General features: G+C 39.8%; 1 protein-coding gene across 1 annotated transcript in view; it reads left to right on the forward strand.

Annotated features, from left to right (window-relative positions):
• CRPPA (CDP-L-ribitol pyrophosphorylase A) overlaps nucleotides 1-13,337 on the forward strand; it is a 184,359-nt gene that overhangs the window by 61,395 nt on the left and 109,627 nt on the right. The window contains exon 4 of the mRNA XM_065399871.1: nucleotides 9,411-9,515. Coding sequence (XP_065255943.1) covers nucleotides 9,411-9,515 — 105 coding nt within the window. The remainder of the gene's footprint in view (nucleotides 1-9,410; nucleotides 9,516-13,337) is intronic.

Below are 13,337 nucleotides of genomic sequence, written 5' to 3' on the forward strand. Positions count from 1 at the left end.
TGTATAAAAGAAATACCTGACTCCATCACCAATCTTTCCTTCAAATGGAAACAACCCATTAGATCCTGAAAATTGGGTACCCATTCCAATCAAAAATGGATAACTATATAAAGGTCTTAAAGATTCAGTTAACTGGAACCTTACCATTTTGTAAGTTATGGTTTCTATTTATTTATTTATTTAGCCATGTGTGCCCCAAGAACAAGTAAGTATAATGCGAAATATCATGAGACTCGGCAACACTGTTTTCTTCAGTTGGGAAGTTTAACTCTGTTATGATGGTATATGTTTGGGAAGTACTAAAAGTGACTGGCCCAGGAAGTGAATGAAACTGCAAGGGCAAGGGAGCGGAGCTGTTTAATTGTTTCCTATTGGGTGAAGAGTTATCCATCATTCTGCTCTGATGGAATGGAACCACCGAAAATAATTATTCTGCAAGATGTTCTCTTTTGTGCAGCCGGTGTGAAGAACAGGTTGTGACGCTGTATGGAAGATGGATGACCATTTATAATAATATTGCAGAATTGCAATGAATCTTACAAGATATGCCAAGTAAGGTATCAGTGCCTAAATATGATAATCATGGTTATATGTATGTATATTCTTTGTATTGTGAGTTATAAATATGTGTAGTATATTTGTATTTCAAACTTGTGTTGTGTATCTGGGTGACACACCCAGACAGATTAGTATCAGCACTATCCAGCCTGCTTGATGGCCTATCAAAGACAATCAACTAACAATGAACCCATTGAGAGAAGCCAGGGGTTACATCTATGAATCAGCAGGAGATGTAGGGACATGTCTGTGGACAGGGGACTGCAAATGCTTTACCATGCCCACATACTGTAGGTTTGTGTTTGGGACAAAGGAAGTATAGGCCACAGGGCAAGAACCTGGGTGTCTGCATTGATTTTTTTGAATTTATTAATCTGTTTTTGACACTGAATAACTGTCTTTGGTAATTATTGTCTCTGGCACATCAACAATGGAAACTTGCTTGGTTTGCAAGGGACAAGAACAAAAACCACAACCTAAAGCCCTTGCCTGTAGCTAATTGGTTTTGCAGTTAAAATGCAAGATTTATTTGTGTCTGTGCAGAAAGGCCCCGGGGGAATGATTCTTTATGATATGTTTGGTAATTCTGTAGTCAAAAATTAGAGTAAAAATGTACCACAGAACTAGATAGGATAGACAGACACATAAAGAAGTACCTCTGAAGCAAGGATACTTTTAAATATTAACTTATATGTGAAAAACAGTACATATCCTATTTCAAGGCTGATGAAACAATAAACTTCTGAGAATTTCTGATATTGTAACTGTAATAGACTTACTGTACTGGTTACCGATGAAATGTCATCTCACAGATACATTCAAAATCAGTGATATGGGACCAAAAGGGTTAATGGCTATTAACGTAAAAATAAGAATAAACTCAAAGCTTCTCTCTCTTGAATTGTTAAGAGATATACCGGAAACAACTTTCTGGTTTTCAGCAAATAACAGGCAGAGGAGGAAGATGGTAAGGTGTAACCTGCAGCTGTTGTTGTGAAGAAACTCAGTTTCCTAGTTTTTATGTTAGGGAATCTCAGTAGAGCTAATTTTATAGGCTACATCACTCATTTGTGCTATGTTTTCAAAAAAATCCATAGGAAAAAATGTGCATAAAAAACTCCAAAGTTGGTGTATGTAAGTTACAAATGTAAATGATAAGGTCTGGAGCCTACTCAGCCGATTATACCTTATTCGGACATGTTGTATGTTGGTGTAAATAGTCAGCAACCCTGTGATACTACAATACCATTCTTTGTCTCATCTTGCAAAGCACATCTCACTAGGCTTCTAAAGTAATAGGGTGGATGCCATATAATTGTTACAAACATGATTTCATTTAACTTTGTTATATGGATTAAACAGAATTTGAAAATTGCTTAACTTTGTGCTAGCATGGAGACCAGACTTTAATGTTCTACAGTGAAATCTATTGCAAACCATCTGGGAATGAATCACTACAAAACTGTGGGTATGTCTCAAAAAACAATAAAAAAGATACAAAATTTAGTAAACTTTAGTCTGTTCACTGTTGCTAAGCTGTGTATGTATCTTGACATAGAATACAATAAAATACAAATATAGGGTGCGGTCATCTTCAAGCCATTCTGAAAACCCCAAATATACACATTTTACTTTCCTGATTATCCAACAGCTCAAAAGCATCTTTAAATAACTGTTTCTCTTCTTTATTATTGCTGATGTCAAACCCATCTGGTTTCTTTCTGTTGTGGATGTGTTTGGCGCCAGAGTTCACAGCTGTGTTTCCACCAACTCAAATCTCTGCTCCAAAATTTAAACTCTGCCAATAATTTCTTCGAGCTTGGCATCCATAACTGTTATGGCCAACTGTACTATGTCAGGCATTATGTGAAAAGTTTTGCTCAAACTGAAATTATATTATAATCTATGTGGACAGCCTATCTTTTTGAGGCTCTGGCTATTCAGGGCAAGAAACATGTAGGAATTCATGGGTCACTGAGAAATTTGTTTTTAAATATCCTGCTTTTATGAGTCATAGACATTTCATGGTTAGGGCTGAATCTCATTATCTGAATTTCTCAAAGAAGTACCAAAGCTTCCAAAAGCAGCACATTAAAAATAGAGTTAAAAATTCACTTATATACAAAATGAATCTGAGCTATCCTTAAACTATGTTCTGTTCATTTCATTTTTTCTCACCTGGCATCAGTGCATCATCTCCATAGACTTGCAAAGAAGTCTATTATAAAAAACAAAACAAACCCCTTGTTTTTATGTTTAAACAATTACAGGTAGTGAATGGAGTGGTAAATGTCACGGAGTACAAGTGTTAGTGAAATATGTTTTTAATTATTACTATACTTGTGTCATATTTAATTTCTTGAATTCAGCCATACCCTAAAGATGGATTATCCCATAGATTAAATTCCCCCCATAATGATGTATAATTAATACACTGCTAAAATAAAAATAAAATTTAATTTTAATTGTAAGCTAGTGATTTCAAAAATGTTCCTTCCTCAAACTCCTTCATCTATTCTAAGACAATAGGAAGGTTTACATCTTTCTGGTCTGTGATTGTATACAGGAGAGCGAAGGTAAAACAAGATTATGACTATCAACAGATGGCTCAGGCAGTGGTGTTATAAGGAGGGCTTTGGGATGTTTGATCACTGGGAGGCATTCATGGACAGAGGACTGTTCTCATCGGGTGGACTGCACTTGAATAGGGAGGGTAATACACTTCTGAGATAGAGGTTGATACAACTGATTAAAAGAGCCTTAAACTAGGAATTTGGGGGAGACAGTTGGGAGATGCTCATGCAATCTCCATGCCTGATTCGAATATTGAACAGGAGGAAAATCAAGTAAAGAGGATATAGCAATGGAGAAAGGAACAAAAGAGTGTAGGAGAGTGGACAGCAAGAGGAATGATAATGCCAGTACCACTGGCAGTAACAGGTAGGTGATACTGGCAGTGAAATGATTGTACCTAATTGGGCAAGGAATATGGGGGAAGCCAAGGAGAAACAACTGAGATATCTGTACACCAGTGCAAGGAGCCTGGGTAACAAAATAAAAGAACTAGAAAAACTGGTGCAGGAAGTGAAACCAGATACTATAGGGATAAGAGAAACGTGATGGAATAGTAGTTGTGACTGGAATATGGGTTTTGATGGATATGTGCTGTTCAGGAAAGACAGAAATGGTAAAGATGGTGGAGTAGCATTGTACATTAATGACAAAGTAGACTGTAAAGAAATGAGAAGTGATGGAATGGATAAAACAGAATCTATTTGGGTCAAATCACTTTGGGGAAGAATGCATACAGAGGCTCCAGTGGGACAGTGCTTGGGATCTGCTACAGATCTCCAGGATCCTATTTGGATATATAGAGAGCACTTTTTCGTATTTTTAATGAAATAAAGACTACTGGGAATTGTGTGATTATGGGAGACCTTAATTTCCCAGATATTGATTGGAGGGCAAGTGCTATTAATAATTATAGGGCCCAGATATTCCTGGTTAGGATGTATTTCTTCACCAAATAGTCACCGGACTAACAAAGTGATTTAGTGTTGGTAAGTAGCAAGGACCTCATAGAACAACTGGTTGTAGAGGACAAACTTGGATAGAATGATCATGAGTTAATTCAGTTTAAACTAAATGGAAGGATAAACAAAAGTAGGTCTGCAAACAGGGCCTTTGATTTCTAAAGGGCAAACTTAAAATAAATAAATAAGGGAATTAGGGAAGTAGACTGGACTGAAGAAATCCAGGATCTGAATATGGAGGAGACTTGGAATTACTTTGTCAGACTTGTAGAAACTATCTGAAGCCTCTACCCAAGCAAGAGGAAACAATTTGTAAGGAAGGGCTACAGACCAAATTGGATAAACAAACATCTCAAACGGGTTATTAAGAGAAAGCAAAAAGCCTACAAGGGATGGATCAGCAAGGAAAGCTACCTCTTGGAGGGAAGAATGTGTCGGGATAAAGTGAGAACTGCCAAAAGCCACGCAGAGTTGGAGTTTACAAAGGCAATTAAAACCAATAGTGAAAGGTTATTTAACCAGATTAAATAAAAAGAAAACAGGGAAAGAAAAGTGGGACTGCTAAGGATTGAAGCTGAGGCGGAGATAAAAGATAATCCTGGTTTGGCTAATGGGAACAAGGATATGGCCAATAACGAGGTTTTTTAATGAATCTTTAAAATCAGAGGTTGTACCCTATGACTGGAGAACTGCAAATATATAGTACCTATATTTAAGAAAGGAAAAAAAAAACCATGATCTGGGAAACTACAGGCCTGTTAGTTTGACCTCGATTGTATGCAAAGTCTTAGAACAAATCGTGAAAGAGAGAGTATTTAAAGGCATAGAGGTGAACAGTAATTGGGATAAAATGCAGCATGATTTTATGAAAGATCATGTCAGACCAATCTGATCTCTTTCTTTGAGAAGATTAACTGATTTTCTAATCTGGACAATGGAAATGTAGTAGATCTAATCTACCTGGATTTCAGTAAAGCATTTGATACATTTCCACATGGGAAATTATTAGTTAAATTGGAGAAGATGGGGGTTTAATACAAAAAGTGAAAAGTAGGTAAGGAACTAGTTAAAGGGGAGACTGTGATAGGTCATACTAAAAGGTGAACTGTCAGACTGGAGGGAGGTTACCAATGGAGTTCCACAAAGGATCAGTCTTGGGACCAATCTTATTGAATATTTTTATTAATGACCTTGGCACAAAAAGTGGAGTGTGCAAATTAAATTTGTGGATGACACAAAGTTGTGAGGTATTGCTAATAACAGAGGAGGACTGGAATATCATACAAGAAGATTTGGACAACCTTGAAAACTGGAGTAATAGAAATGGGATGAAATTTAATAGTGCAAAGTGCAAGGTCATGCACTTAGGGACTAGCAATAAGAAAAAGGCGATTGCAGTCCTAGGATGCATCAGGTGATGTATTTCCGGTAGAGATAGAGAAGTGTTATTACCACTATACAAGGAACTGGTGAGACCTAATATGGAATACTGTGTGCAATTCTGGTCTCCCATGTTTATGAAAGATGAACTCAAAATGGAACAGGTGCAGAGAAGGGCTACTAGAATGATCAGAAGAATGGAGAACCTACTGTACAAGAGGAGACTTAAGGAGCTTGCCTTGTTTAGCCTAACAAAACGAAGGTTGACGGGAGATATGATTGCTCTCTATAAATACAACAGAAGGATAAACACCAGGGAGGGAGAAATGTTATTTAAGTTAAGGATCAATGTTGGCACAAGAACATGTAGATATAAACTAGCCATCAATATGTTTAGGCTTGAAATTAGAAGAAGGTTTCTAACCATCAGAGGCATGAAGTTTTGGAACAGCCTTCCAAGGGGAGTAGTGGGACAAAATCCTAACTTGTTTTGAGACTGAGTTTGATAAGTTTATGGAGAGGATGGTATGATGAGGTTGCCTACAGTGGCATGTGGTCCATCTGCGACTGTTATAGCAAATATCTCCAGTGACCATAGATAGGACAGGAGATGGGGTGGGCTCTGAGTTACTGCAGAGAATTCTTTCCTAGGCGTCTTACTGGTGGGTCATGGCTACATGCTCAGGGTCTAACTGATTGCCATATTTGGGGTTGGAAAGAAATTTTCCTTCATGTCAGATTGGCTGAGATCCTGGGTTTTTTTCACCTGCCTCCGTAGCATGGGGCACAAGTGACTTGCTAGTTTGAACTAGAGTAAATGGTGGATTCTCTGTAACCTGAAGTCTTTAAATCAAGATTTGAGGACATCAGTAACTCAGCCAGAGTTTATGGACCCACTACTACAGGAGTGGGTGGATGGTTAACAATGTGCAGGAAATCAGACTGGATGATCATGATAGTCCCTTCTGTTCTTAAAGTCTGAGAGTCTATGTTAATAGAAAATAATTTGTGTATACATACCTGAAGAATCTCTTAAGGAGGGAAATTTTTTAATAATAAATGTTCGTGATTGAGACCCATTTGAAATACCACCAATATTACTGGTGTTTTTGAATATTTTGTCCCTAAATCCAAATGTGTGTGCAATTTACAACCTCATATCATATATATCAGAAAGCCTGATTCCACGCTGCAGTATATTTGTTGTGGATGTGATTTAGTTCTTTAGTGTATGGCATATAATAGCTTTGTCTAATTTAAATAAAATTGTGAAACTTTTTTCATTGCTGCTGTTATGATTGTCTGAATAGTTTCCTGAAACAAGTTCCCTTTCTTTTTAGGTGTGTTACACCTTAATTCATGCTCCTGTTTTATTTTCTACCTAAAGCTATTAAAAATAGCTATGGAAATATACTGCTAAAATTCATCTCGTTTTTTAAAAAATTGGAGGGATAAAAAGCTTTTCTTGCTGGTTGCAAGATGATGACTGACTGGAAAACCAATTATTATTATTCATTTAAATATAGTAAGAGACAATTAGAATTTCATACAGTTCTATTTTCTTTATCTGATATATTCCTTCAGGCATTTCACAGATACCTTGCAAGAGATAGACCGGAACCAAGGGACTCTTACATCACGTTGTTATTTGTCAGAGGGCTGTTCTACACTGGGAACTTACATTGGTCTAGTTATGTCTCTGAGGGTTGTGAAAAATCCACAGCTGGAGAGACGTAGCTATGCTGACTTAACCCCCAGTGTAGACAGTGCTAGGCCTATGGAAGAATTCTTCCATTAACCTCTACTACCTACTACTACCTCTCGGGGAGGTGGGTTAACTAGAGCAATGGGAGAACGCTCCTGTTGCTGTAGTGAGTGTCTACAATGAAGCTGTTGCAGCTGTGCCACTGTAGCATTTTAAGTGTAGATATACCCTTACACTTAAACTTACTGAGGAAATGCAAAACTATTGTGAGTCACATTATAGCAGGGATTGGCAACCTTTGGCACGCGGCCCGCCAGGGTAAGCACCCTGGCGGGCCGGGCAAGTTTGTTTACCTGCCGCGTCCGCAGGTTCGGCCAATCGCGGCTCCCACTGGCCGCGGTTCGCCGCCCCAGGCCAATGGGGCGGCGGGAAGCGGTGGCCAGCACATCCCTCGGCCCGCACCACTTCCCACAGCCCCTGTTGGCCTGGAGCGGTGAACTACGGCCAGTGGGAGCCACGATCGGCGGACGCGGCAGGTAAACAAACTGATCCCTGCATTACAGCATTGTTGCTCCTATCTTCTGTAATCAGCCAAATAGACTTTAAAGAAGTCTCTCAGCTGACATGTTACGCTTTGTTGGTTTTTTCCTTCCCTAAATTGAACAAGAAGGAAAAGAAAGGGGAGGGGGGAATCTAAAATAATTGTATCAGGTTACTTCCTCTGTTGCCCCATAAAATTCTCAATTTCATACTCCTGCTTATGGTGCTTATATGTCAGTTCTGAGGTATATGAGTATAAATAGTTTGGGTTTACCCCCTGCCCATTACTGTGTTACAGTGTTCTGGTTTGGTTTTCCTCTTCTAAATTGCTGTCTGCTACATTTAATTGTGTAATCATACCATATTTTAATTACTCAGAGCTTGGAAGAAGAAAACTTTTTCCTATGTATTTTACATGTGAACTCTTATTTTTAAATAATATCTTCAGAGTTATTCTGGAGCATTTGCATGGTATGAGTCATACCCTAGGTCAAAATTTAGAACCATTTATGTTAACTATGTGTTCCTAAACTGAACATGATAAACAACTTCTCTACACTGAGCCTGGCACCTTTGCAATGCCCACCAAATTCAAGGAAGAATAATTTAATAGTGAAATTTGTGTATAGGAGGCTGCTAGATTCTAGAGGTTTGGACACTTTGCGCTGCTTGAGCAGTACAAATAGAACATAATCTAGTCACATGGGAATTTCCCCTGCAGTGCTGTCTCCTATGCCATCCTCACCCCTTACATCCCTGTGCTGGGAGATGGTGTAGAGTTCTAACACAATTCTGAGTTGGTTCGTGGTCCTTTAGGAAGTGTAATATAGCCTAAGGGCTGCTTAACTTACATCAGGGCCAGTACAGCTTGACATTCAGGGAGTCATAAACCTCAGTCCATGCTTTGTGATGAGTGTAGCTTGGCTCAGGGGAGAATCTGTCCCCTAATTTTGCTTTCCAGTCCTAATATTCTTGCCTTTCAAGTCCTCAATAATTAGATGTGCTCAGCTGCTTGAAGGGTATGAGGGGAGAAGAAGGGTGTTTTGGGAGAGTGCCGTTTCATGCTGATAGGAAAGCAAATGGAATTCCAGTCACTTGTCTTCATCTGAAAACTTGTGGATATAACATAGAGCCTTGTTACTGCAGGGTTCTGTATGTGTGTAAAAATTGGAACAAATAAATGGGAGATGCACACATCTGTAAGGGATGTGGAAAATCTCATTTAACTCCCTTGCCCTCCATCTCCCACCCTTCAAAAGACAAAAGGGACAATGAAAATGCCAATTCTTCCACTGCTAGGTACGCAGCTCCACATACTTGTGAAGTTTACTATTAAACTATTTCCATAATTCCCTTTAGAAATCAAGGCCTCATCAGCAACTTTTCATAACTTTAACTTCTGATCATCAAAGTTCAGTACCTGATGGTGTGGCAAGTCTGTCTAGACTCATGAAAGTCCATAAATTACTGGAGTCTGGCATAGTGTGAACAGGGTAGGCTTCCCAGCATAACCGTGCCAAAGCGCCTCAGTCCTAACCTACACAACTATTAAGGTGCCAGAGCTGTGAATAGGATTGTAAGGACGCAAAATGTGGTTAAACTAGACAAAATATTTTGTTGTTTAGACCATTAATATGTTAATTATACTCTTAAATATAATAAAAACAAATTTGTTCTTGTTTTAATTGCTACAGTGTAGTGATTATGAGCTGGATTACGGGACAGAATGTTTGCACTTGGCTCTAAAATACTGTAAAACGAATGCCAAACTTATTGAAGGATCGCCTGACCTCTGGAAGGTAAGAGCAATATTGATTTTCTTTTATTTATATTTTTGGCAAAAACACCACAGCTGCTAAAATATCAGATAATTACAAAATATTAAAATTCCTTAAGATGTTACAGTAATTATGCCTTTGTTTTACAAGTTTAAAAATTCTAAAAACTTGGGAATGGTTTATAACAGTTGATGGGTAATGTATAAATATAAAGATTGGAGGTATTTAAAGAAATAATTCTTACCCAATTAAGGGTTGTAGAAAGAAGTTATTCCTGTATTTGCAGTTCTTCGTGTAGATTGTCAGTACAGAGTCACACTCTTGAGGTCTGCTGGCTTGGAACCCTTTGGAAAGTTCTGAATATGGTGAGGCTTCATGGAGTTCACCTTAAGCTTTGCAACATTCCATGAGAGGTCATATCAAGAGGTGTGACCCCCAGATGCACCCTTGGGTCCTTTTAATTCTTGAGTAGACTCCACAAGAGTGGGGATGGAAGCTGGTGAGTGTGCATTTGTGCCAACAAGGAACTTGAAAGAGTTCCATTTAAGATGGGTTGCTTCTTTCTGCTTACTTTATTGCCAATACAGATTCCCATCCTTAGGAAATTGATAAGCAGAAACAACTTTCTAAGGAGCTGGTTTTGAGGAGAAAACTTGGGGCCTGATCCAGTGCCCATTAAACTCAGTGGAGAGATTCCAGTTGACTTCAGTGGGTACTGAACAGTGACTGGGACTGCACTCCTGAAGTAAGCATCCGATTTGGAAACCATATTAAGAGAGCAAAGCTGCATAATGATGTGGATTGAGCTCCCAGGTAGCGGCTCTCTATGTTTATTTGGGTATATAGGTGGAATAAAACGGTAGCTGTCCCAAATTCAAGGTGCCCTTAACAGCTATTTAAAATGTAGCAGCCCTATAATATATAGTAGTAACTAATTAAACAGTACAGTAAGATGAGGGGAAAGTATCTCAGCCTCCTTAAATACTGTCCCCCCAAAAAGGTCTTCATCCACAAAAACCACAATAAAAAGACACTGAAGGTCAACACATTTGAGCTATTGCACATAAGTGAGAAACAAGTTCCAAAGCTATAGGGTCTTTTGGATAACTGCTTGACAGCAACCTCCTTTCTTTCATATCAAAGGGACTCAATTTTGACTGCCTCAATTGATCACAACCTTCACAGTGTAACATGGGCAGAGAGGTTGTCTCTCAGACAAATATCAGGCCATTTAAGGTTTTATAGGTAAATGCAAACTCCTTAAACTCAGTCAGAAACCAACAGGCAACCAATGCAGACCACAGAGCACCAATACAATATGTTGTAAGGTTCCCTGCTTAAACATGAATTCTGTCACTTTCTGAATAGAGTTCAGATGCAGTCCCAAGTACACCATTATAATCTAGTCTTAAAGTCACCAAGAAGTGATTGACACAAGCAAGGTACACATGGGAAAGAGAAGCCTTTGCTGCCACAAAGTATCAAAAAACCCCAATAGATTTATGAACATTTAGGAGTCCTCAGATTTTTTTATTTTTTTTTTTATTTTGAACAGATGCAGTTAGTATTCATAGATGATATGGGCTCATTGGGCTTGGTTTCCCATTGAAGGAGCTCAGATGCCTTTCTAGGCTCCTTAGTCTTGACTTCATTTTGACTAGGGGAACTTGCCCAAGCACACCATCCATTTATGGTGCCAAAAAGAGAGGTCACTCACAGTAGATATTCATAATATGATCCTCCCTCTCCTTTCATACATGCTTTGACCAGCAGTGACATGGTTAATAATTCTGACCTTCACATTATTATTATTTAGCATCTATTGAGTTACTATCTCCTTGAGTTGAAGAGGAGCAAATCATGCCTGTTGGCGCCAGGGCCACCCAGAGGATTCAGGGGGCCTGGGGTCTTCGGTGGCGGGGGTCCTTCCGCCCAGGTCTTCGGGACACTTCGGCGGCGGGTCCCGGAGCAAGTGAAGGACCCGCTGCCAAACTACCGCCGAAGACCCGGAACGGAATGAGCCCCGCCGCCGAATTGCCGCCGAAGACCCGGAGCGGAAGAAGCTCCGGGTCTCCGGCAGCGGGTCCTTCACTCGATCTGGGTGTGTTCGGCGGCACTGAAGGACCTGCCGCTGAAGACCCGCCGAAAACTCTCGTGGGGGCCCCTGCGGGGTCCGGAGCCTGGGACAAATTGCCCCACTTGCCCCCCCCCCCCTCTGGGCAGCCCTGGTTGGCGCTATTGTTTTAGGCTCTCTACAATCTCTGGCAGATGTCGCTGCTTTGGTGACACATGGGTTGCTTTTTGGAGGTTTCCTTTCAACCATAAAGATTAAAGATGTAGTTTTTTTAAAAATGAAATCTGATAATCTGGAGAACAAGATGACATCTTAAAAGAGGTGGTGGGATGGTGTACCTGTTCTTTTGAGTCACCAACTTGAGCCCTGTGTAATTTATAGGGACCTTTTAACATCCAAGTTGATTGACTTGTTAGAAACCACTCTACAAACTTAATAGGGATACTTTGTTGTCTGTTGATATTCCAATGATTCTTATGTTGTCGTCTTATGATTTCCACCAAACCCATCTTCATAGTTGTGATAAATGAGGGAGGGGAGGTAGCTCCCTTTTATGGACACCCAGCCAGCCAGTTAGCTATAAAGTCCCTCTTGGTGGCTGTACTCTGCTTGCTTTACCTGTAAAGGGTTAAAAAGTCCCCCGGGTAAAGGAAAGGGAGTGGGCACCTGACCAAAAGAGCCAATGGGAAGGCTAGAACTTTTTAAAATGGGGGAGGGGGGGAAACTACCCCTTTGTCTCTGTTGTTGTTCTCCAGGAAAGAGGGGAACAGGGAGCAGTTATGCTATCAGAAGCTTTAAGCCAGGTATGATCATAAATCATCAGATCATACCTAAAACTACTTATTTGGAACCCCCAGATGTAAGTAGATCAGAAATGTTTTTAGAAAGACGCGATTAGGTTTATTTCTCTTTATTTCTTATGGCTAGTGGACTCCTCTGTGCTAACCCCAGATGCTTTTGTTTGCTTGTAACATTTAAGCTGAACCCCCAAGAAAGCTATTTTGGAATTTTTGGAATTGCTCTTTTAGAATCTAGCAAAAGCCTAAGTTCCAGATGTATTTTCTTTCTTTTTGTTTTTAATAAAATTTACCTTTTTTTAAGAACAGGATTGCATTTTTGGTGTCCTAAGAGGTATGTGCATATGTTGTTTAATTAGCTGGGGGCAACAGCTAATTTCCTTTGTTTTCTTTCTCAGCTCTTCCCCCGTGGGGGGGGGGGGAGGAGGAGGAGGGGGGAAGGACTTGAGTGTACTCCACAGGGAGGAATTCCCAATTGCGCCTTCCTGGGTCCCAAGGGGTTTTTTGCATTTGTGTGGCGGCAGCATCTACCCATCCAAGGTCAGAGAGAAGCTGTAACCTTGGGAGTTTAATACAAGCCTGGAGTGGTCAGTATTAATTTTTAGAATCCTTGCAGGCCCCACCTTCTGAACTCGAAGTCCCAGAGTGGGGATTCAGCCTTGACAATAGTAAATATAATTATTACTTTGGTGATTTTGATCAATCTGTATCCTTTTGTTTAAGTTTCCCCATTTTCCTTTAGCACCTCAGTTATTTTCTCCTGCTCTGATATCTGGGTTTTAGTGGAGGGTGTATCAAGCATGCCCTGCATTGCATTCAGCAAGATCGGAAACTTCTTTGATGGAGATCTCGTCAAACACTTATTTTATTGTGAAATCCACTGTTTACCATGTCTGATGATGACTGTAGATCCTTCGCTATTGTCTAGGGTGACCAGATGAGAATTCCTAAATATCGGGAACACCGCAGGGG

The sequence above is a fragment of the Emys orbicularis genome, chromosome 2 (genome assembly GCF_028017835.1).
Source record: "Emys orbicularis isolate rEmyOrb1 chromosome 2, rEmyOrb1.hap1, whole genome shotgun sequence".
NCBI lineage: Eukaryota > Metazoa > Chordata > Testudines > Emydidae > Emys > Emys orbicularis.